Source organism: Mustelus asterias, chromosome 1 (assembly GCF_964213995.1).
Source record: "Mustelus asterias chromosome 1, sMusAst1.hap1.1, whole genome shotgun sequence".
NCBI lineage: Eukaryota > Metazoa > Chordata > Chondrichthyes > Carcharhiniformes > Triakidae > Mustelus > Mustelus asterias.
This window is the reverse complement of record NC_135801.1, coordinates 114,996,499-115,022,384: the sequence shown is the minus strand read 5'-3', so window position 1 is coordinate 115,022,384 and position 25,886 is coordinate 114,996,499. Positions and strand designations below refer to the sequence as shown.

General features: G+C 39.6%; 1 protein-coding gene across 1 annotated transcript in view; it reads left to right on the top strand.

Annotated features, from left to right (window-relative positions):
• Nucleotides 1-25,886, top strand: part of LOC144496538 (cysteine-rich hydrophobic domain-containing protein 2) — a 73,818-nt gene that overhangs the window by 18,248 nt on the left and 29,684 nt on the right. The window contains exons 2-3 of the mRNA XM_078217207.1: nt 8,238-8,292; nt 20,602-20,757. Of these exons, the coding sequence (XP_078073333.1) occupies nt 8,238-8,292; nt 20,602-20,757 (211 nt within the window). The remainder of the gene's footprint in view (nt 1-8,237; nt 8,293-20,601; nt 20,758-25,886) is intronic.

Here is a 25,886-nt window from a genome sequence, read left to right as displayed (position 1 = left end):
AACCTAACCAGCACATCTTTGAGCTGTGGGAGGAAACCGGAGCACCTGGAGGAAACCCACGCAGACACAGGAAGAATATGCAAACTCCAGACAGACAGTGACCCGAGCCGGGAATCGAACCCGGGTCTCTGGAGCTGTGAAGCAGCAGTGCTAACCACTGTGCTACCGTGGTCGGGGGCAGGCCAGACTGTGTGCACTGGGCATCTGGCACTGCCCATCAGGCATGCTGGCAGTGCAAAGGGGATGGGGCCTGAGAAGGAGGCTGAAGTCATGATGGGAGGAGGTGGAGGCAGGGGGTGCAGTTTCTGATGGTATATCATTTGTATTTGAAAGCCAATAATTTTAATTAAATTTAAAAAAAAATAATTGATAAACTTGAATCCGTGTCCACTGGTTTATCCTAAAAATTAGTACACCAAGAAAAATGAAAGTATGGCTATTGTACAGTGAAGCCCAGTATCGTTTGAGTAGATTTGAACAAATGCAAATAATGTGGAAGCAAATGGCATTATCAGCTGTTCAAAATATTTCATTAAATTTTTTAAAAATAAGAAAATGTTACGGATTTTCTGTCTTTTACAAAAAAGACAAGACATTAACAAATGAATGGAGCAGGCAGAAATAGTCATACAGTCACTTTTCTTTGCATTAATGCCTTTAACTTACATTAAAGAAAATATGATGAAGCACATGCATGGTTACTCAGACTTAGTAGCACATTAGTTGGAGACATGAACATAATTGCTTTGCATTAAAGATGTAAATTGTGACAGTGAACCACTGGATTAATAAGCTGTATGCATAGGTGACTGATCCATTAGCAACTCTGTACATTTTAAACCAATTGACAAGAATTTTAAAATTGCGTTCATGGAAAATGATCAGGTTCAACTCCAGGAGTATTGAAGTGGCTAATTTCAGAGAAGATCATAAGCACAGCAATTGGTCTCAATTTGCAGAGCTGCAAAGGGGGAAAATTAGCTTGGTTCCTGTTTATTGCTATTAATGACCCCTACTTCAAAATGACCATAAATGTTGGCTGCATATGGCTTCAATCTGATTCTGAAGCCCTCCAGTTAGAATAGACTGATAATTTGTTGGACCAGTGAGGAAAAAAATCATCCTTGGCTCCTCCCTCTAGTTGCTGTATAGTGACACCTTCTGGAAGTATGGATGCTGGTTGAGAACAGGTTAAGGCTCAACTTTGAAGCGTGTTGATTAAGAAGGGAAGAGGGTGGGAAGTACGTAACTGCCCTGATTCACAAATGAAGAATGACTCCTTGGCTGAGCTACTGCAAGATCAATGGTGCCTTGAGCAAAATCCTTTTGAGGATTTTATTCAGCTCCCCTGAATCTTCATATAAAATAGACCTATTAGGCTAGATATTACGGCTTTGCTTGTCCCGAAACCGTAAAATCCTGCCCAGGTCAATGCACCTTTCCATTGTCTGCCCCTTGCCCGCTCCGATTCCCGTGGCGGACGGGGCGGTAAAATTGCAGCCTCTGTGTTTTTAGGACTAGGCAATGATGGAAAAGATTCCTTTTTTGGTATCTTAGAACCTCATCTTTAAATGATCCTGAATTTTACAAGTTCATTACAGAACATATATCTTTTATTTTAGCAAATGTATTCAAAACTTAATCTATACAAGCTCTGGAAAGGTGAAAACGGAATCATAGAATCCCTACAGTGCAGAATCAAGCCGGCGCTGACTCTCGAACAGAGGATCCCACCCAGGCCCTTTCCCATAACCCCACGTATTTACCCCGCTAATCCCCCTAACCTGCACATCTTTGAACTGTGGGAGCAAACCGTAGGAGACCTAAGGGGAGGAAAAAATTTTGAGAAGTGGTTTCATAGAAATCATAGAAACCCTACAGTGCAGAAGGAGGCCATTCGGCCCATCGAGTCTGCACCGACCACAATCCCACCCAGGCCCTACCCCCACATATGTACCTGCTAATCCCTCTAACCTACACATCTCAGGACTCTAAGGGGCAATTTTTAACCTGGCCAATCAACCTAACCCGCACATCTTTGGACTGTGGGAGGAAACCGGAGCACCCGGAGGAAACCCACGCAGACACGAGGAGAATGTGCAGACTCCACACAGACAGTGACCCAATCCAGGAATCGAACCCAGGTCCCTGGAGCTGTGAAGCAGCAGTGCTAACCACTGTGCTACCGTGCCGCCCCTTTAGAGACTTGCACTTTGGTTTTTCTCCGAATACCAGTATATTCAATACAGAGTTGCAGACTAATTTTTAATATGTCATGTTTGGCCACTGGTTCTATTTTTACCACTTAATCTCTCAACAATGTACTTCAACAACCATGAGTAAAACTCAATCTACATTTGCCTTTCCCTATCTCATTTCTATTATAAAGTGGTCTGAAATTAATATGCTATTTCTTCAAAAAAACAACACAACACATTTTGAAGCAAATATCCTTAAATATGTTAATTTTTCAGCCTTCTATACTGAATGTTTTAAAGTCAAATCTTTTGAGAAAATGTTTTGACACTGACAGCAACTTTACGGGAAAGGATCATTTTCAGTGTTCTAAACTTCCTAAATGTTCTATTTTTGTGAATTCTTCTCTTTCCAATCTTTTACTTTTTAAAAATGTTGATTTTTTTTAATGGTCTTGGCTAATGCCTTTGGTTGAGAGCACAAAGCCCCTGGCAGCTAATCATCAAAAAGTGAGAAAAGCCACCTAGTCATAACTACCCCCTTTCATTTTTCCATTCTTGATTGAGAGGCATGTAGCTTCCATTTTTGTGCCTTTATTTCCTATGTAACTGCAGAGTGGTCTGATGTGTGTCTGTCCCTGTTACATTTCAATTCAATTTGGAGGCTTCTGACACCATACAGAATTATAATAAAAGCAAAATAGTGTGGAAATCTAAAATAAAAACAAAGGAGAAAGTGCTAGAGAAACTAAAAGGTCTGAAAATTGATAAATCTCCGGGCCCAGATGGGCTACATCCTAGAGTTCTAAAGGAGATAGCTGAAGAAATAGTGGAGGCGTTAGTTATGATCTTTCAAAAGTCACTGGAGTCAGGGAAAGTCCCAGAGGATTGGAAAATCGCTGTTGTAACCCCACTGTTCAAGAAGGGAACAAGAAAAAAGATGGAAAATTATAGGCCAATTAGCCTAACCTCAGTTGTTGGCAAAATTCTAGAATCCATCGTTAAGGATGAGATTTCTAAATTCTTGGAAGTGCAGGGTCGGATTAGGACAAGTCAGCATGGATTTAGTAAGGGGAGGTCGTGCCTGACAAACCTGTTAGAGTTCTTTGAAGAGATAACAAATAGGTTAGACCAAGGAGAGCCAATGGATGTTATCTATCTTGACTTCCAAAAGGCCTTTGACAAGGTGCCTCACGGGAGACTGCTGAGTAAAATAAGGGCCCATGGTATTCGAGGCAAGGTACTAACATGGATTGACGATTGGCTGTCAGACAGAAGGCAGAGAGTTGGGATAAAAGGTTCTTTCTCAGAATGGCAACCGGTGACAAGTGGTGTCCCGCAGGGTTCAGTGTTGGGGCCACAGCTGTTCTCTTTATATATTAACGATCTAGATGACGGGACTGGGGGCATTCTGGCCAAGTTTGCCGATGATACAAAGATAGGTGGAGGGGCAGGTAGTATTGAGGAGGTGGGGAGGCTGCAGAAAGATTTAGACAGTTTAGGAGAGTGGTCCAAGAAGTGGCTGATGAAATTCAACGTGGGCAAGTGCGAGGTCGTGCACTTTGGAAAAAAGAATAGAGGCATGGACTATTTTCTAAACGGTGACAAAATTCATAATGCTAAAGTGCAAAGGGACTTGGGAGTCCTAGTCCAGGATTCTCTAAAGGGAAACTTGCAGGTTGAGTCCGTAATTAAGAAAGCAAATGTAATGTTGTCATTTATCTCAAGAAGCTTGGAATACAAAAGCAGGGATGTACTTCTGAGGCTTTATAAAGCACTGGTTAGGCCCCATTTGGAGTACTGTGAGCAATTTTGGGCCCCACACCTCAGGAAGGACATACTGGCACTGGAGCGGGTCCAGCGGAGATTCACACGGATGATCCCAGGAATGGTAGGCCTGACATACGATGAACGTCTGAGGATCGTGGGATTATATTCATTGGAGTTTAGGAGGTTGAGGGGAGATCTGATAGAGACTTACAAGATAATGAACGGCTTAGATAGGATGGACGTAGGGAAGTTGTTTCCATTAGCAGGGGAGACTAGGACGCGGGGGCACAGCCTTAGAATAAAAGGGAGTCACTTTAGAACAGAGATGAGGAGAAATTTCTTCAGCCAGAGAGTGGTAGGTCTGTGGAATTCATTGCCACAGAGGGCTGTGGAGGCCGAGACGTTGAGCGTCTTCAAGACAGAAATTGATAAATTCTTGATTTCTCGAGGAATTAAGGGCTATGGGGAGAGAGCGGGTAAATGGAGTTGAAATCAACCATGATTGAATGGTGGAGTGGACTCGATGGGCCGAATGGCCTTACTTCCGCTCCTATGTCTTATGGTCTTATGGTCTTATATTGGAAAATCTCAACACATCTGGCAGCATCTGTGAAAAGAGACACAGTTCATGTTTCGTATCCAATATGACTCTCTCTACAGAATTATAATACCATTTTCAAATATCGATCTGTCTATGATATAATTCTCCTTGTATTGAATTAATGAATTTGTGTAAATATGACAATTTCCAACTTTGAAGAACACCCAGAACCAATATTTGTAAAAATAGATTTCACTGTCCAAACTCGGTCACTAATGGTCAAAGTTTAGCTAGCATTTCAAAACCTATGACAAAAGTGAACAAGTAATACCAAAGCATAGCATTTCTTAGTACAGAAATGACAATTGTATCACGTGACTGGAGAGGATTCAGTACAGGACCTGACATTATGTTCAAGTTCCTGTTTGAGATTGCTTGCCATCTGTTTGGCAGAACAGTTTACCAAATATTCTTGCAGTAAGTGGCATTGATGGTCTCTGCCTCAATAAACATAATATCTATTTGCAAACTATATCTTGGCGTTAAAGAGAATGTGTAGTTCTCTAATATCATCTGCCTATGGTGCAGCATAGCTTTCAAAGTGCATTTTTAGCCAATGTATTTGTGTGCTAGCAAAAAGAAAGTCTTGGCAACAAAGGCCCATATTTTTCAGTAAAAATAATAGTGAGACAATCAGTACTCAGCTTTTATTAAGAAATAAATTAAAAAGTATCTTCCGGGGTCTGTATAAACACAGTTAAATGCACAAATCATGAAGTTGCTGTTTGAGATGTCAAGATATTTCATGCTAACAGTACCTCACTGAAAATCTCACCATAGAAGAGCAAGAAATTGTGTCCTTGCCCAACTGTTACCCACTAAACATACCAGAAAAAATTGGGACTTGTCCATTCAAGTGAGTTTCTAATGGCAGGATGAGTCTTTAATTGCTGTCAACCAAGCTCTTTGGCACTGAAAATTTACTTCCCAAAATATGGTGTCTTATGATGTCAGATTTTAATTATTGTTGGAGACTTAAGTAGAATAATTTTTGAAGCTTTTTCTTTGTTTTCTGTCTCTCTCTCTCTTGATGCCACCTTAATTTTGCTTTCCATACATGATTTGGCATTGAGTTAGTTATTCTAACCTATGCTTCCTGGTTTAGACACTGCATGTCTCAGTAAGGATTCTTCAGTCTGGTCCATGATCCCCTGTACAAGGTGCTGTACGCATTTGACTAATTGCTGTAAGACGGAGTGCAAAATTTCAAAGTCTATGGGTAAGAGGCAAGTAACAATGAGCAGCAAAGCTTTACTGCTGATTGCAAAATACAGGCCTTAAAATTTATTGATTTGAGCCTTTGTAGCTTTAGCCATATTTCCAAACATATAGTTGCTAGGAGGCAGCAACTTAATATTTGTCGTAATGGGACGAGGAAGGACTGTGTCCCATTGAATTGAGTTTTCATGTCAAACTTCAACTCTCCATTGATTTATTGCTGTGGGTTCAGGAAGCATGTTAGATCATCTGCATGCAATGTCTAGAGCAGGCATTAATATTTCCAGCTAAGTAACAAATCTCATTGTTTTCCACAAAAGTGAAAAATACCCAAACTTTCAATACCTAACTTTGGAAGTTCTAGCACCATATCCTTTCCTTCCAAATGAACAGTACTCACCATTATTTAAATTCCAATGTGGCTAATATTGTCCTAAACGCTGCTTACATGGAAGAATCCTCCATGGGGGCAAAGCTTTTAGGAAAAAGTAGTCTGGGGCAAAATTAACAGTCACTTTGACAAGTGTGGATTAACTAAAGCACTGATTTGTTCAAGCAATCATATTTAACTAACATTTTTGGTGAGTTAACAGAAAGAGTTGATGTAGGTAATGCAATTGAGTTTATATGGACTTCCAAAAGGGGATTGATAAAGTCCATATACAAGCTTGTTGGTAACACTGAAGCCCATGAAGCAATAGGATGTCGCAGTATGGATATGAATCGACTAACTGGCAGGAAACAGAATATGGTGAACAATTTGTCGAATTGGAGGAAGTTATTAAATTAGATTCACCAGGGGTCAGTACTAGAACCATTGCTTTTATTGATCTATATTAATAACTTATACTGGAGTGGACAGGGCACAATTTCAAACTTCACAATGACACAAAACTTGGAAGTATAGTGAATAGTAGAATGTGTAGGTAATTGGCAGAGGCAATTTAACACACATGCAAAGTAATACCCTTTAGTGGGAAGAATGAAGATGAAAATATGAACCAAAGGCTGCCAATCTAAAGGGGCTGCAAGAACAGGAAGATCAGGAGTACATGTGCATAAATCATCAAAGATGGCAGACAAGGTTGAGAAAGCAGTTAAAATTGCATCTGGGATCCTGACCTTTATAAACAGAAGCATACAGTACAAAAATAAGGAAATTATGAAGAACCTTTATAAGACACTTTAGGGGCGGCACGGTAGCACAGTGGTTAGCACTGCTGCTTCACAGCTCCAGGGACCTGGGTTCGATTCCTGGCTTGGGTCACTGTCTGTGTGGAGTTTGCACATTCTCCTCGTGTCTGCGTGGGTTTCCTCCCACAGTCCAAAGATGTGCGGGTTAGGTTGATTGGCCATGCTAAAATTGCCCTTAGTGTCCTGAGATGCGTAGGTTCGAGGGATTAGTGGGTAAAATATGTAGGGGTATGGGGGTAGGGCCTGGGTGGGATTGTGGTCGGTGCAGACTCTATGGGTCAAATGGCCTCTTTCTGTGCTGTAGGGTTTCTATGATTTTCTATGACACTGGTTCAGCCTCAATGTGTCCAATTCTGGGTATCACATTTTAGAAAGAATGTGAAAGCTTTAAGGAGGGTGCATTAAAGATTTACAAGAATGGTTCTGGGAAGTGGATAGATTTGGAGAAACTGGGGTTGTTCTCAAGAGGCGGTTCTAAACAGAGTAGAAAGGTCTAAACATTAGCAGAAAGGTTGAGAACCAGAGAACACAGATTTAAGGTGATTGGTAAAAAAGTCAAAGGTGACATGAGATGAAGGATTTTTTTACACGACAGGTAGTTATGATCTGGATTGTCTGCTTGAAAGGGTGGCAGAGGCAGATTCAGTTGGTTTTCAAAAGGAAATTTAATAAGTACCTGAAGAGGGAGAAAAATTGCAAAACTCTGGCGAAAGAGATTGGAACTAACTAAATTGTTGCCGCAGAGAACCGACATGGACCCCAATAGGTCAAATGGCTGCCTTTTATACTGTAACTACTCTATGATTCTATGAATGCACACTTGCCTTTCACTCAACAATCTATTTTAAGTTTGGACGACCTTGATTCCCTTGCTAGTGCAGCAGCTTCTAAGTCATTATGCCGGTATTTTGGCAATATTTGGATAGTGCCACTTAAGGACTGCAAGACAAAAGTAAAAGGAAGGCACAATTCAGTAGTACTGCCTCTTCTAAGTTGCTTGAGCCTTTGCTGTGCTACACGAGGAACGCTTGATGCTAATATAACAAAATGTTGTCTTCCTTTATTGACTAATATTTCGAGAGCAAGATTTCTATCCCAAAAAAATTGTTCTGATGTTCTTTATTTCATTGTTCTGAATATTTTGCATGTGAAATATTTTGCTGTTAATCTATTTTTTCACAAATTTATTTACAATTTATTTCTTGAACTAGTGTTTCAGAGTTGAGTAGATTCTATGTGCTTTTTTTCTGTAATTTCAGGTTTGGTTTGAGCAACAAATTTGAATCAGAATTTCCTTCATCGTTAACAGGAAAGGTAAATCATTAATTTCTCTTCTTGAATAAAGTTTCCTGGTGATGGGAGTAGAACTTGCAACTGAACAATTTTCAAAGCTAAAATTATTTAAAGAATATTAAATGTTAGTAGTGCTAACTTTTTTTTGAAAGCAAAAGCCTGTTAAAAAACGTGTGCCATAGATGTAGGACTTTGGAGTGGGAGTGGGTCATTCAAACTTTGAGCTTCCTCTTTCATTTAATGAAAGATCATGGCTGATCTGGTTGTGGTCTCAACTCCCCTTCCCTGTCTGCCTCCATAACCCTTGACTTGTCTGACTATTAAAAATCTAACTCGTCCTTGAATAGATTCAATCACCAAGCCTCCAATGCTTCCTGGGGAAGAGAAAATCACAAACTAACCACCTTCTGAGAGATAATATTTCTCCTTATCTTCATCTTAAAAAGGGGTGTCTTTTAAATGGTGTCCCCTTGTTCTAGTAGTCTCCCCTACAAGAAGAAAAATCCACCTGGTATCCACCTTGTCAAGTTCCCTCAGGATCTAATATGTTTCAGTAAGATCACTCCTCATTCTTCTAAACTCCAACAGATATAGGCCCAACTTGTTCAACCTTTCTTCATAAGATAAGGGATAAATCAGTCATTTTCAGGTTGGCAAGATGTAACTAGTAGGGTACCACAGGAATCAGTGTTGGTGCCTCAACTGTTTACAATCTATATTAATGACTTGGATGAAGGGATCGAATGTGCATGGCTAAACTTGCTGATGGCACCAAAATGGATAGAAAAGTAAGTTGTCAAGAGGAGGGCCTAGAGCTATAGAATCCAATCTCGCATCAACAGGAATTCAACTGCTCCGCCCACTTGAGAAATCACAATGGTCCCTTTACTTGGATGGTTATACCCACTTCGATCTTAAGTTATTGTTCACAGCCAATTGGTCAATATTGTTGTAAGGGTTAACTTTATTGGATCTATCCATCTGCCTACATGGCCTTGAACATGATGACAGTGGAGTACTTAAATGTGTTCCTTATTTCAATACTGGAAAAGTGCCTAGCATGAGACCAGTCAAGGACTATGTAGATTTGAGGGTTTTAATATATAAAGTGGAAACTGTAAGGTCCGATTTCTTAATTTCTAACACTAGGGTCCTCCATTGTGCTTAATCTAATAAGGTAGGAATAGCCAGTCTGAATAAATTGAGCAGAATTTATTAAGCAAGATTTTACATAATACTTAACGCAAAGTGTTGAAGACAGCATAGAAATTCCTCATCCCTCAAGTTCCTCGGATTCTTTGAGCATTGCCAACTATGTATTTCTCTTCTGTCTTTCGAAGTGATGTTGAATTGTGTCCAGAAGAGTCGTACCCTAGAAGCCAGGGTAATACTGCCAACAAAGACTTTCCGACTTTTATGTCCACTTCTCACTATTCCTCCTTGTTTATTTGAAAATAGTCCAAATTCATCTCTTCCATTGGCTTAGGGTGCTCGCCATCTTATGTCATCCCATTGACTAAAGACAAAGGTCCATTCCTTGTTTCTTTGGGCCCCTCAGTTTCATTCCATGCCAACAAATAATACATTTTCTGAAGAAACAACAGTCACGAACAAAGTTACATTCTTTTGTCAATATATTTAACCCATTCCTAACACTTGAGAACAATATTTCCTATCATAATATTAGAAAATAAAGGTTTTCTTCAGATCAATTAAAGCAATGCATGGTTTGTTTAAACATTAGGTGTAATTCTAAGAGAAAACTACTTTTCACCGTTTCTTCAAATGCAGCTGCTGAATACGACTCTTAGGCAACTTAAGTTGTAAAACAACTAAATGTTGCTACACTTGAAACAACAGATGCAAAGCATCCCAACTGCCTTGACTGCCTATTGTCTCTGTAACAGAAATTCAAACTAAATCATTTAAAAAATGGCGAAGGAATAAAATCCATTGATGTTACAGACCAACAACAAACCCTAAAAATAGTAGAATCACCATAATCTTACAATGGTTTGTTTTGATCGTGATCTAATCAGAATAGTGTTTCCCACATAGACTAGCAGCATATTTAAAATACAGGCAGGTATGTTAGTAGAAAAACAAAAATAAATTGACTCTAACTCTTTTATTTAAGTATCTAATTAATTACTCATTTTTCAATTGGAGTAATTGAGGTACTTCTAATACAACCATCTGTTACTACCTGGTTGCCACTTTACAATACTAGTGGTTAGTGTACTAAAATGTTACATTGTTTGTCAGCAGGTGTTCAAATCACAAAATGCATTCTTTTAGAAAAGGTTTTGGCCGAAAATGGCAGTTTAACCTTGAGCTTGTTGCAAAATACAGCCTCCAAAAATGGTCCAGTTAAGCAGGCAACCTAAATCTTACTAAAATAAAATCTAAAATCTAGGCCAAGTTACAGTAGCAAGTTTTGGTACAGCACCTTATCAAATACCATTTGGATATCCAAGTACACTCATCTACATGTCTATCCATGTTGCTTGTTTCCTTCTCATCTTCTCAAAAAATTCAAATCAATTAAATTGATTTGTGAAATATGATTTTCCTTTCACAAAACCATGTTGACTTTGCCGGTCCCACTATGATTTTCTAAGTATCCTGCTATAATCTTCTGAATGGATTCTAGCAAATTCCCTGTAACTGATGTTTGGCTAACTGGCCCCTTGTTTCCTGCTTTCTATCTCCCTCCTTTTGAATAAAAGGGTTACATTTGCTATTTTCGACTCTGCTGGCACCTTCCAGAATGTAAGGATTTGGGAAGACTAAAACTGACGCCTTTAGACCCTTTGATGTAGGCCATCAGGCCCTGGGGACTATCAGCTTCAGGTCTAATAGTTTTTCAAGCATCTTTCTCCTGGTGATGGTGATTGTTTTAAGATTTCCCCTCCTTTTTGTCTCTTTTTTAAGTATCTCTAGAAAGCTTTCCAAGTCCTACAGAGTGAAGGCAAACACAACACTTGTCCAACATCTTTGCCATTTTCTTGTTTCCATTATTAATTCCACAGATGCACCCTGTACAGGACCAGCACTAGCTTTAGTTACTCTTTTAACACAATGTGGAATACATGTGGAATCTCTCACTATTTGTTTTTATATTACTAACAACATTTCTCTAATGCTCTACTTTCTCCCTCTTTTTATTTGTGCTCCTTTGCTGGTTCTTAAAATGTGTCCAATCTTTTGATCTACCATTAACTTTCTCAGAATTGTATAGTATTTCTTTCAATTTGATAGAATCCATAACTACCTCACTTAGCCAGAGATGATGCATCCTTCTAAAATGGTATTTTTTCTCATTTAATATTTATTTTGCTGAGAGCTATTAAATATCTCCTTAAAAGTCAGCCGCGGCATCTCTACTACCCTACCTTTAATCTAGCTTCCCAGTTCACTTTAACCAATTCTACCCTGTATCCTTTTTATATTTAGGTTTAAAGCACTAGTCTTTGATCCACACTTTTCACCTTCAAAATGAAAATCAAAGGGTCTTGAGGTGAAATTATATCATGTTGTGATTACTGTTGCCTGGAGGCTCCTTTACTATGTGGTTATTAATTAATCCTTCCTTATTGCAAGTTACCAGATTCAGACTAGCCTGCTCTCTGGTTGGCTTCAACACATACTGCTCTAGGTTGTTGTCCTGACTACATTCTATAAACTCATTTTTCTGGTTACATTTGCCCATTCTACATGGAGATTAAAGTCATCCATGATTACCTTTCTTACATGCCCCATTTGTTCCTTCATGTATATTCCGTTCTACTGTTAGGGGGCTTATAAACACTGTCCAGAAGTGACCTCTTACCTTTTCTATTTCTTATCTCTACTTAAACTGATTCAACATCATGCTCTTTTGAGCAAAGGCCATCCCTGATGACAGTACTGATGTCATCGTTAATGAATAAAGCTTACCCCTCTCTCCTTTTCCTGGCTTCCCAATATTGCAGAATGCCAAAATGTGACTAACATCATTTGGTCTAACAGCATTAGACACCAGTACAAGAATCATTACTTCCAGGCTAGCATTAGGATTCGTGTGAACATTGCTATTTTTATGGATAACCTTATTTTATATATGTGTAATTATTCTGTGGCTATCACAATTTGTGCTTCAGCATTTGAAACATTCACTCCTTCAATGTAAACATTGGTGTGGTAGCCTTGGATGCTCAGTTTTTTCTCTCCCCCTGGAGACCAACCACTTTTTAATATATTCTAATACTCAACATGTGGGTGTACGAATCTTGGGGAAAAAAATTAAGCACGTACAGCAATTTCACAGTTATGTTGTTAATAAATAATTAGCCATTAAATGTTAAAGCTTTTAAGTTTTCTTTATCCATCGTCTTTTTCATTTTATCATTTTCCTTTGCAACTATAACTTTAAAAATATTGTTGTATCCATTAGTTATACATTGTATAGGTGAGACTGAATTAAGCAGTTATGTCTAAAGAGAAGGGTGAGTAAGAGCATTGGACTTAATTTGAAAGCATTAAGGATTTGCAACAAAGTAGATGAGTTGATGGCACAAATTGATCTAATAACCATTATGCCATTACAGACATGTAGTTGCACGGTGGCCAAGTCTGTGAACTCAATATTTCAAGTATGGGTATTTGATGTTTTAAAAAGCTAGCCAAAATGGGGGCTGGCGCTGTTAATAAAAGGATGGCATGAGGACCATTGTGAGAAAGATCTTGGTTTGGAAAAGCAGATAGTAGAATCAATATAGCTAGAGATGAGAAATAATAAGGGTCAGAAACACTGCTGAGAGTAGTTTATAGGCTCTCCCCGAAACAATGGTTATACTGTTGGACAGAGTATTAATAAATGAAAGGAGCTTGTAAATGAAGCAACATAATCATTGTGGGGACTTTAATATTCATATAGATTGGACAAATCAAATTAGCAAAAGTAGTTTGGAGGATGTATTTGAGACTCTTTTGAGAACATTGTGGTGTGGAAACGGCAAGGGAAGAAGCTCTTCAATCAACAGCGTTAATTAATAATCAGATCATTTGGAAGAGTGGTCATAGTGAAACATAACAGTGTGAAACTAAAGTATTGCATTTAAAACTAATTGCATAGCTATATGGGGAGGGTTGGCTATAGTGCATTGAGGAATCAAATTAAAAGGTATGGTGATAGATGAGCAATTGTGAACATTTAAAGCAATATTACATTATTTCAACTAATCAACATTCTATTGAGAAACAAAAATTCCAGGGGCAAAGTGATCCATCCATGGCTAATGGAGAGAAAAGACGTATAATATTACCAAGAAGAGTATTAAGCCTATGGATTGGGAGAGTTTCAGATACCAACAAAGGATAACTAAAAAAGTTTTAAATGGAGAAAATAGAAATTTTAAAATAGATTGTAAGCACCTCTGCAAATATGTAAAGAGGGTAGAAAAAGTGCACCAGTTCTTGGAGGCTGAGATAGAAGAAAGTATAATAGGAAAAAAATAAATTTCAGAGAGATGTTTTGAACGGCCTCCCAAATTTGTGGCCAGCTTTCTCCAAACTCCCATGTTTGAATCCACCTAATCAATTTTCCATCTAGCTTCAGTACCAAAATTTATCAAAGTCATAAATGATATCCTATGTGGCTGTGATGGAGGTAAACTACCTTTTCTTGCCGGTCTTAACCAAATCTGTAGCCTTTAATGGAGTTGAACTCACTGTCCTGCTGCGGTGTCTCTACACTGTCTTCTAGCTGGATGCACTCACCTAATTCCATTCCTAACTATTCAGTCACTGATAACTTTACTTCCTGCTCCAACACTATTAACTCTGGTGTCCCAAAAGCATGCATCATGGGCTTCTTCCTGTTGCTCATCTACGTGCTGCCCCTTGGCGATATCATTTGATAATACGGCACAAGTTTTCACATTAATGCCAAAGCAATGTGCTGAAGATGTTTGAAATCTCAGCTGTAAAGAGAAATGCTGGAAATATTCAGCAGCTTTCTCTCTCCACAAATGCTGCCAGATTGGTGGAGTATTTCCTGTTTTCATTCTTTGCTTGTAGTCTAGCTATATCCAGATTTACCATAACACCTGCCTTGTCAACTTGTCTACTGTCTCAAAATTGTCAGGCTGCTTGTCTGACATCCAGTGAATGATGTTTATATGTATGTTATATTTTGGGACTGTGACTAAGGGTAAAATTAAAGGGGCCTTGTGACTTATTCTGAAGCCTACCTAACAACAGGTCTGGGTGACATGCTTGTTAAAGATTAAAGGGAGGCCTGGGTTATTTGCTAAAAATAAGATCTGAAGTATTCACATTTGGAGATAATTGCACCAGTATCTGTTTACAGTGGTTAGACTGGTAATCCCCAAAGGCTGAGGAAGGTGTCAAGAATGTTGCATTATAAACAGTTGCACTTTAAATTGTCCAATTACTTCCAAGATAGGAGGGTTGGGGTCTTGAGGACAGCTCATCAGCATTACAATCAGGATTTGTGTTGATTAAGAGTTTTGAAGATATTCCTGAAGCTTTCAGTTAGCCTGTCAGGGTCTGGAATAGAGTGAGTTTTCCTCATCTAAACCTATTTTTTTTTAAAAACTGTGTCCCTTAGTTCCAGCCTCTCCCACAAGGTGAAATAGCCTTCCACGCTTTCAAATTCTCTCAGAATCTTGTACGTAGCAATAAGATCGCATCATCTTCTAAACTCCATTGGAAATTAGTTCAAACATTCCTCATCAGATAAGCATCACCCTAGGCATCAGCCAAGTGAACCTTCTCTAAACTGCTTTTAATGCAACTATCTTAAATAGAGAGACCAAAACTGTACATACTGCTGAGCTCTAGATGTGTTCTCAGTAATGCCTTATAGAAATGTAGCAAAACTTCCCTACTTATATATTCCATTCCTCTTGCTTTACCTGCATAGTAACTTTTTGTGATTCATCCAAAATCCCACTGTGCCACAGAGTTCTGCAATCTCCATTTGAGTAATATGCTTCCTATCAAAGTGGACAAGTTCACATTTTCTACATTATTTATAGTCCATTTGCAAATTTTTGCCCACTCACTAAATCTATATTTCTCTTGTTTCAGATTCTTTCTGTCCTGATCACAACTTACTGTCCTATGTATATTTCTGTCATCAGCAAATTTAGTACCATACATTTCCAATTTACCAGTCTGATGGGACCTTTTCAAGAATCTAGTGAATTTTGAAAATTTACAATCAATGCATGTATTTCAGCAGCCATTTTTTAAGACCCTTGGATGAAGTCCATCAGGACCTGAGGACTTGTCAGCCTTTAGTCCTTAACCAAATTTGTGAGGATTTAGAATGAGGTTGGCAGAGTTGGCTAGCTTAAGCTAGAGCGTAAACCCTTCCCTGTGAAAAACAGTTCTGGAGTTGGAACTTACCAGGCTGGTAAAGGAAAAGAATGGGTGTAAATGCTTGGGAACTAACAATCACTTTGGACTGGCTACAGGAGAATTGAATGTTTCCGCGATGGGAAAGTATAATTGTGTAGTAGGATTTATTTTATTGTTTTAAAAGTCAGGAGAAAGTACTGTTTGGTAGTTTAATGTACAAGTTGCCTACACAAATAGTGTTTATTCAACATTCCTCCCAATTTGTATATTACAGTAAAATCTTAAAACGTGTTATCCTTTTCGCTAGGTTTGAATTGTTTTTTTACTGGTCTCCACAATCATTGTAAAAATTAGCAAAAACTTCCTCCAGCTAAAATTTTGAAGACTAAAACCATTGTCTTCACTCCCTGTCACAAACTCTGTTATCTAGGCACCAGCTCCATCCCTATCCCTCATCCTGGCAACTACATGGAGCTAAACAAGATTGTTTGCAATTTTTATATCAAATTTGAACTCCAAACCTGCCCCCTGAGATGAGCTTATGACCACATATCTGTGCCATCATGAAGGCTTCTTATTTCCACCTTGTTCATGTTGCCTAACTCCGGTCCTGTCTCAGCTCATATGCCACTGAAATCCTCATCTATGCCTTTGTTAACTCCAGATTTGATTATTCTAACACACTGTTAGTGAGCCCCTCGTGTACTACTCTCCATAAATTGAGGTCCTCCAATATTCTTCTGCCATTTTCCTAACTCATATTGTTTCATTCATCCATCAACCCTGTACCCCCTGATCTACATTGGTTTCTGTTTATACAATGCTGCAGTTTTTAAAAATTCCCACCCTTTTCAAATCCCTCCATTCCCTATCTCTGTAATCTCCTCCAGCCCTACAACACTCTGATAATCTGCACTCCAACTCTGGCCTCTTGAGCATTCCTGATTTTAATTGCTCTGCCACTGGTGGCTGTGCCTTGGTCCTGAGCTCGGGAATTCTCTCCCTCAACCTCTTAACCTTTCTATCTCGCTTTCCCTTTTTAAGATGCTTCGTAAAACCTATCTGTTTGGCCAAGCCTTTCATTATCTACCATGATGTAGCTTGGTGACAGACGTTGTTAGAAAGGGTGGGGGGTGGCATTGCTAGTCAGGGAAAACGTTACAGCAGTGCTCAGGCAGGACAGATTAGAGGGCTTGTCTACCGAGGCCATATGGGTGGAGCTGAGAAACAGGAAGGGTATGACCACATTAATGGGGTTGTATTATAGACCACCCAATAGTCAGCGAGAATTGGAGGAGCAAATCTGCAGAGAGATAGCAGACAACTGCAGGAAACAAAGTTGTGATAGTAGGGGATTTTAATTTTCCACATATAGATTGGGACTCCCATACTGTTAAAGGTCTAGACGGGTTAGAGTTTGTAATATGTGTTCAGGAAAATTTTCTAAATCAATATATAGAGGTACCAACTAGACAGGATGCAATATTAGATCTATTAGGAAATGAGTTAGGACAAGTGGCAGAAGTGTGTGTAGGGGAACACTTTGGTTCCAGTGATCATAACACCATTAGTTTCAACTTGATCATGGATAAAGATAGATCTGGTCCTCGGGTTGAGGTTCTAAACTGGAAAAGGCCAAATTTGAAGAAATGAGAAAGATCTAAAAAGCGTGGATTGGGACAGGCTGTTCTCTGGCAAGGATGTGAATGGTAAGTGGGAGGCCTTCAAAGGAGAAATTTTGAGAGTGCAGAGTTTGAATGTTCCTGTCAGGATTAAAGGCAAAGTGAATAAGAATAAGGAACCTTGGTTCTCGAGGGATATTGGAACTCTGATAAAGAAGAAGAGAGAGATGTATGACATGTATCGGCAACAGGGAGCAAATAAGATGCTTGAGTATCAAAAGTGCAAGAAACTACTTAAGAAAGAAATCAGGAGGGCTAAAAGAAGACATGAGGTTGTTTTGGCAGACAAGGTGAAGGATAATCCTAAGAGCTTCTACAGGTATATTAAGAGCAAAAGGATAGTAAGGGATAAAATTGGTCCTCTTGAAGATCAGAGTGGTTGGCTATGTATGGATCCAAAAGAAATGGGGGAGATATTAAATGGATTTTTTGCATCCGTATTTACTAAGGAAACTGGCATGGAGTCTATGGAAATAAGGCAAACAAATAGGGAGGTCATGGAACCTATACAGATTAAAGGGGAGGAGGTGCTTGCTGTCTTGAGGCAAATCAGAGTAGATAAATCCCCAGGACCGGACAGGGTATTCCCTCGGACCTTGAAGGAGACTAGTGTTGAAATTGCAGGGGCCCTGGCAGATATATTTAAAATGTCAATATCCACGGGTGAGGTGCTGGATGATTGGAGGATAGCTCATGTTGTTCCGTTGTTTAAAAAAGGCTCAAAAAGTAATGCGGGAAATTATAGGCCGGTAAGTTTGATGTCAGTAGTAGGTAAATTATTGGAAGGAGTATTAAGAGATAGGATCTACAAATATTTGGCTAGACAGGGACTTATTAGGGAGAGTCAACATGGCTTTGTACGTGGTACGTCATGTTTAACCAATCTATTAGAGCTTTTTGAGGAGGTTACCAGGAAAGTGGACGAAGGGAAGGCAGTGGATGTTGTCTACATGGACTTCAGTAAGGCCTTTGACAAGGTCCCGCATGGGAGCTTAGTCAGGAAGGTTCAGTCGTTAGGTATACATGGAGTGGTAGTAAATTGGATTAGACATTGGCTCAATGGAAGAAATGATGTGGAGATGCCGGCGTTGGACTGGGGTAAGCACAGTAAGAAGTCTCACAACACCACGAAGGAGCATTGCTCCGAAAGCTTATGGTATTTGCTACCAAATAAACTCAATGGAAGAAGCCAGAGAGTGGTCGTGGAGGATTGCTTCTGAGTGGAGGCCTGTGACTAGTGGTGTGCCACAGGGATCAGTGCTGGGTCCATTATTGTTTGTCATCTCTATCAATGATCTGGATGATAGTGTGGTAAATTGGATCAGCAAGTTTGCTGATGATACAAAGATTGGAGGTGTAGTAGACAGTGAGGAAGGTTTTCAAAGCTTGCAGAGGGATTTGGACCACCTACAAAAATGGGCTGGAAAATGGCAGATGGAGTTTAATGCAGACAAGTGTGAGGTATTGCACTTTGGAAGGACGAACCAAGGTAGAACATACAAGGTAAATGGTAGGACACTGAAGAGTGCAGTAGAACAGAGGGATCTGGGAATACAGGTACATAATTGCCTAAAAGTGGCGTCACAGGTAGATAGGGTCGTGAAGTGTGCTTTTGGTACATTGGCCTTTATAAATCAAAGTATTGAGTATAGGAGTTGGAATGTTATGGTGAGGTTGTATAAGACATTGATGAGGCCAAATTTAGAGTATTGTGTGCAGTTTTGGTCACCTAATTACAGGAAGGATATTAATACGGTTGAAAGAGTGCAGAGAAGGTTTACAAGGATGTTGCCAGGACTTGAGAAACTGAGTTCAAGGTTGAATAGGTTAGGACTTTATTCCCTGGAGCACAGAAGAATGAGGGGAGATTTGATCGAGGTGTATAAAATTATGGTGGGTATAGATAGAGTGAATGCAAGCAGGCTTTTTCCACTGAGGCTAGGGGAGAAAATAACTAGAGGACATGGGTTAAGGGTGAGAGGGGAAAAGTTTAAAGGGAATACTAGGGGGGGCTTCTTCACACAGAGAGTGGTGGGAGTTTGGAATGAGCTGCCAGGTGAGGTGGTGAATGCGGGCTCACTTTTAACATTTAAGAAAAACTTGGACAGGTACATGGATGAGAGGGGTGTGGAGGGATATGGTCCAGGTGCAGGTCAGTGGGACTAGGCACAAAAATGGTTCGGCACAGGCAAGAAGGGCCAAAAGGCCTGTTTCTGTGCTGTAATGTTCTATGGTTCTAAAGCACTGGTGAAGTGTCTTGGAATGTTTTACTATGTTAGCAATGTTAATATATGTATATAATATAAAAACAGAAAATGCTGGATAAACAGAGCAGGTATGTGGAGAGAAAGAATTAACAATTCTAGTCTAAGTGGTCCTTTGTCATGACCCAAGTCATTTACTCAAAACGTTAATTTGATTTCTCTCCACAGACACTGCAAGACATGCTGAGTTTATCCAGAATTTTCTCTCTCTATTTCAGATTTTCATCAGTTGCTTCTACATAAATATATGTTGCTGATGTCTTACAATACTATTAAGAATTTTACACTCCTTAAACTCTGCCATTTTATGCATCCTCTCCAGTATTGGTGGCTATGTCTTCAACTGCACATCTACGCCAAATGCTCCAGAATACTGTTCTTAAACTTCTCCTCTCCACCACTACCTCCCTCCCCCTCCTCCTTTGTGAAAATATTCTTTAAAGCACTTCTATGACCTAGTTTTTGTTCACTGACTCCTAATATCTCCTGATGTGGAGATGCCGGCGTTGGACTGGGGTAAACACAAAAACAAATGTTTACTCCTAATATCTCCTCCTTGGCTTGTCATCTATTTTTATCTGATTACACTATGAAGTGACTTGAGTTACTTTTTGTCTACACTGAAGATGCTATACAAATGCAGGTTTTTGCAGTAACATAATTAATAGATGGTTAGAATAAACCAAGTTGCTGGCAGTGTAAATGTTATTGGAGTGAGGCAAAAAATGCTTAACTTCTTTAACCAGTGTTTTACTTTAGGTTTAAGAATTTAGGATTAAGATTAAGGCACTTCTGCCATTTGAGTAGGCACATTACTCTTAAATGTTTCAGCATTGCAGAATGCAAGCTGAAAGCTTACAAAACTGTCTAACTCAGGAAGATGGTCATTTCCCTGAACTTGTCAGGTGCCCAAGGGTTAAAAACGAGCATGTATAATGCAATAATTGCTACCATTTGTAGTACTTGGAAAACTTCTGAATACGTCCATTATGTTTTCAACTGTTTTGCTTTAACAGGTTGCACCAGAGGAATTCAAGGCCAGCATTAGCCGAGTTAACAGCTGTTTGAAGAAGAATCTCCCTGTCAATGTGCGATGGCTGCTTTGTGGCTGCTTGTGCTGTTGCTGTACCTTAGGTTGCAGCATGTGGCCAGTAATCTGTCTCAGTAAAAGAGTAAGTTTTTTTGAAGTCTTTAATAGGTCTTCAACTCACTTGGTCAATGTTGAATTTTATGCTGCACCCATGGTGAAGTATGTTAGCTATTGAATGATTCTCTTGATTCAACATCAAGTATACCCATGCCAGTTATAGCATGATAAAATGCAGAGAAAAGCTCCCTGTACTCTATTCCAACTATATACCTCAATCCCAATTTGAAGAACACTTCCACTTCTGTCAGTGTGACATTTTTCCTAGTTGATTACCCTGTATGAAATTGTCAATTTGTATTATTTATTGTCAATTTGAGTGTCGTTGTGTGGCCCATGCCCACCAGGGACTGCATTGAGGCTATCCAAATTAATTACACACATTCTTACGGAAAGTGAAAAGAACCTTCTCCCCTACTCGTCTGCACTGATTCAAATTTGATAAGTGCTTTTGGAAGACAAAATAATTTGTAACTGCATTTTGGTAACCATAGAGACCTTTTTCTCATCCTGTTCCAAATCAGGATTAGTTTTGCAAAATACATTTGTTCTTAAAGTGTAATAAAACACTTGCATATTAACACTTAGGAGGTGTTGTGTTGCAATGGGTAGTGTCCCTGCCACTGACCCAGAAGCCTGGACTTGATTGCCATGGAAGGTGTGTTTGTAATATGGCCAAACATGGTGATGATCAACCAATAAATCATTCTGATATGCCTATGGCAGATGGCATGAGTGGGAGGGTTTTCCGGTCAGCCATTTGCAGAAGGCAACAGCTAACCATGGCAGTACCTTGCCAAGCATATTCATGGACCACCATTCCAGCTGAAGAGTGAGAGCGATATCAACACTTAGAATTGAGTTGCATTTTTCTGTATATAACAGTTTCCACTCACTGAATTAAGATCCGATCAGTTTTCAAAACAATTGGTTTTCCATAAAATCTGCTGTTAAACAGTGATTTATGTTGATAATAGCTCGAATGCTTTGATTTTTACTTTTGAGCAACAGTTTAATCACAGTGTAGCACAACATTGCTGTCCTACACCTCAGCAACTGCAATTGTGTAGTAAATTCAAATTATAAAGCATCTTTTCAGTTTTTTTTCAATACCGATGTAAATTAGATATATAAGTATAGCCAGTATTCAAAAGTTATGATAAATTGTAAGGGTAAAAATTATTTTTTAAAAATGTTGGTTCTTAGATTTCTTTGAAATGTTTAGTTGGCATATTTGACTAAGCTAGTGTGGAGATTTGGGGGGAAATCTTTTGAAACTTTCTGGTGCAATCTTGGCAGATGGGTTTTGGAGGTGGGTGGTGCAGTGTTTCAGATGGGAAACTTGGAGGTTTAAGTTTCCCCACATGCCGTGGAGTTTTGACTCCACTGTGTGCATGCTGGAACAAGTCGAACCCATAGTTTGGAAGGCTACAGCTGCTACAATGGGGGCATCCGATCCCTGATTCGTAGGAGGAAGGTTCCAATTCTCAGCTCCAGTTGAGTGGGAGCAGCTCTTTGTACGGGGGAGAGGGTGTGTTATGATCTCGGGTATAAAAAACATAAACTGAAGGGCTGGAGGGGAAATACCCCTTCTCCTCGCCCTCAAGAAATGCATACTCCTTAAAGCTGCCCTTGCCTCACGCTCCTGCAGTCAAGCCACAGCTGCTGCATTTCCCAGGAACCCCAACTGGCTTGGGTTAAATCTTGTTAAATTTTTTAAATAGCCAAGTCACTTCCTGGAATTTAGAAGGCTGAGGGGGGATCTTATAGAGACCTATAAGATAATGAAGGGGCTGGATAGGGTAGAGATGGAGAGATTCCACTTAGAAAGGAAACTAGAACTAGAGGGCACAGCCTCAAAATAAAGGGGAGTCAGTTTAGGACAGAGTTGAGGAGGAACTTCCTCTCTCAGAGGGTGGTGAATCTCTGGAATTCTCTGCCCACTGAAGTGGTGGAGGCTACCTCGTTGAATATGAATTAGGGGTTATAGGGATCAGGAAGGTAAGTGGAACTGATCCACTTCAGATCAGCCATGATCTTATTGAATGGCGGGGCAGGCTCGAGGGGCTAGATGGCCTACTCCTCCTATTTCTTATGTTCTTATGGGAACAGATTGGTTGCCTGCTTTTGTTTTCCCACCTCTGTTAAACTTGGAAGTGTATGAGTTGTGATTAGGTTTGAAATTTTTGATGATAGAACAACTCATCTGCTACTGGGGGTTAAAACTCACTTCTGTTTATGAGTTAAAATAAACTTGTTCCCAGAACTGATCTTTAGACTTGATCATATGGGTGTGAGTTGCCAGGAAGAGTTTTTTGGCAAAGTGCCCAGCAAGGTTTCAGTAGTTTAAATAGCTTGTGTGTTACGAGATTGGAATCTCAAATCCTGTTCCAGTAACATACTGAAGTGAGATCAGGAAATAAAGCTTTTATGTAAGGACCATGTGAAAATTGGCATAAGCTCCAAAAATTGCATTGATTCTTTTTTCCTAAATTCTGCAGATTGCTTTGTTTATGAAATGTGGTGAATCATTTGTAACCGGATGTAACATCACAAATGAAACCAATTGAACAATTTTATTACCAAAAGAGAAATTGCTGGGAAATCTCAGCAGGTCTGGCAGCACCTGTAAGGAGAAAAAAGAGCTGACGTTTCGAGCTCAAATAGTCCTTTGTCAAAGGGCATTTTCTCTTTTGGTTTCAGATTCCAGCATCCGCAGTAATTTGCTTTAATTTGAACAATTTTATTAACTGCGCTGTGAAGCACCTTTGGCATATCCCTGCTTGCCTGTTGTTAAAGGTTTATAGATTTACTTGGGAAGCTATTTTGCAAACAGCATTAATGAATGTCACCGCTACATAGCCCACATAGCTAACAGTATCATGCTTCAGTTGTGAGGGGTATACCGTCTCATGGATTGATATATTGTGGAACTGCCTTCCAATTCAGAAGATATACTGAAACATTTCGACAAACATTTAGTTTGCTTGAAGGGTAAGGAGGCACAGTGTCTACAGTGACACACTGGATCGCACTGCCGCCTCACAGCGCCAGGGACCTTGGTTCAATTCTGGCCTCGGGTAACTGTCTGTGTGGAGTTTGCATGTTCTCTCTGTGTTTGCATGGGTTTCCTCCCACAGTCCAAAGGTATGTGGGTTAAGTTGATTAGCCATGCTAAATTGCCCCTTAGTGTCATGGGGATGAGCAGGATAAATACACGTGGTTACAGGGATAGGGCGTGGTTGTATAGTGGTCGGTGCAGACTCGGGCTGAATAGCCTCCTTCCGCGTTGTAGGGATTCTATGATTCTGTGAGACAGGATTATAGGAATTTGAATGCTCCCCAATGGCGAGAATCATAATTGGCACAAAGGAAGATGATTGTGGTTCTTGGATGCCTGTAATCACAACCCCAGCACAGCGCTGTGGAAATTCCTGAGGGCAATGTTCTAAGCTGAACAATCTTCAGCTGCTTCATCAGTGGCTTTTCCTCCATTATAAGGCCTTGGGAGAATAGGGGCCACAGGTGCAAGGGCATTTCAAGGATTTCCAAAAGGCATTAGGTCCCACATAAGGTTATTATACAAGACAAATAGTAATGGCTTATGATATTAAGGGTGATATATTAACATGGATAGAGTCAGTATAAATGGATCATTTTCAGGTTGGCAAACTGTTAACTGGTGAATTGCCGGAGAGATCCATGCTGGGTCTGTATTGTACCCAAATTTGTTGATGATACAAAGATGGGAAGCAGAGAATGTTAAGAAGAGGATACAAAGAGTCTTTAAAAGGACATAAATTGGTTAAGTGGGCAAATGCTTGACAAAGATATAATATGGGATTTGTCTACTTTGACAAGAAGGCTAGAAAACTAGAATGTTATCTAAATGATGAAACACTGCAGCATGCCGTAGTACAGAGGAATCTGGGTGTCCTTCATGAATCATAGAGGTATAGCATGCAGGTACAGCAAGTAATTCTGATGGCAAATAGAATGGCAAATAAATGTTATTGCAAGGAGGATGGAGTATAAAAGTCAGGAAGTCTTGCTACAACGGAGCAAGGCATTAGTTATATCACAACTAGAGTACAATATACAGTCTCTACTTAAGGAGGGATAGACATGGATTGGAAAAAGTTCAGAAAATGATCACTAGACTGACTCCTGGATGAGGGGATTGCCTCATGAGGAAAAGCTGAATAGATTGGGTATTTGCTATTAACAGGTTGCTGCCATCAAACTAAAAAGACATTCGACCTATCACACAAATGAGTAATGTGGTATGTCAATTTCATTGCCAGTGTGATGCTAGAGGAATTCTTTACCGTGTGTCTGGAAAACTTGATCCAAACATCTTGGCTACCTTGATCAGATCATTTCACACTGTATTATGCTCATGAACATGCCTAAGGCTGTCATTTTGGCCCTGTAAAGGGTCCAGTCAAAAGACATTCTGCCTATCACACAAATGACTAATGTGCTATATGAATTTCAATGCTAGGTAATATGCCTCAAAGACTGGCAAATCATATCAAATAGCATGCCCTCTCTGACCTTTGCAATGGGCAAAGTACAAACCTAACCCAACCAGCCCATGTATGCAAAATGCAAGACATGGTGTCCAATGGACAACACTTGCTAAATAATCCTCCATATGTTAAAATTATGCTGACAACCAATGTAAGATTGTAATTCGGGCTTGCAGTCTATGCATTTGTGTGTACTGGAAGCTACATATATTAATACGTGGGGCCCTGTTCTTTGCAGACAGAACATGTACATGCATTGCGACTGTTTCATCTAAACATAATAAGTGATAGCTATTTGCTGGTTCGTTCCACTGAACAATACCTTGACCAATCAGAGTTAAGCTACCTGGTTTAAAGTTCCAACAGTGCTTGGCAGTTAAGTGTCTGTCACCATCAACTGCTGCGTTCTCTAACATCTCTACCAATCAGAATCCACTTGCCAACCAATTATCCAGTAAAAGTTGTTGTTTCCCCTGATATTGGTATTCTTGCTGATGACTGTAAGATGAAAAGCTTCAACAAAATGTTTTTTTCAGCAATAAAGAAAACTCAGTGTAGTGAGGAAGTATTCCAGTATAGATGACAACATTTAACGTTGCTCATATAATTTTAACACTGCTGT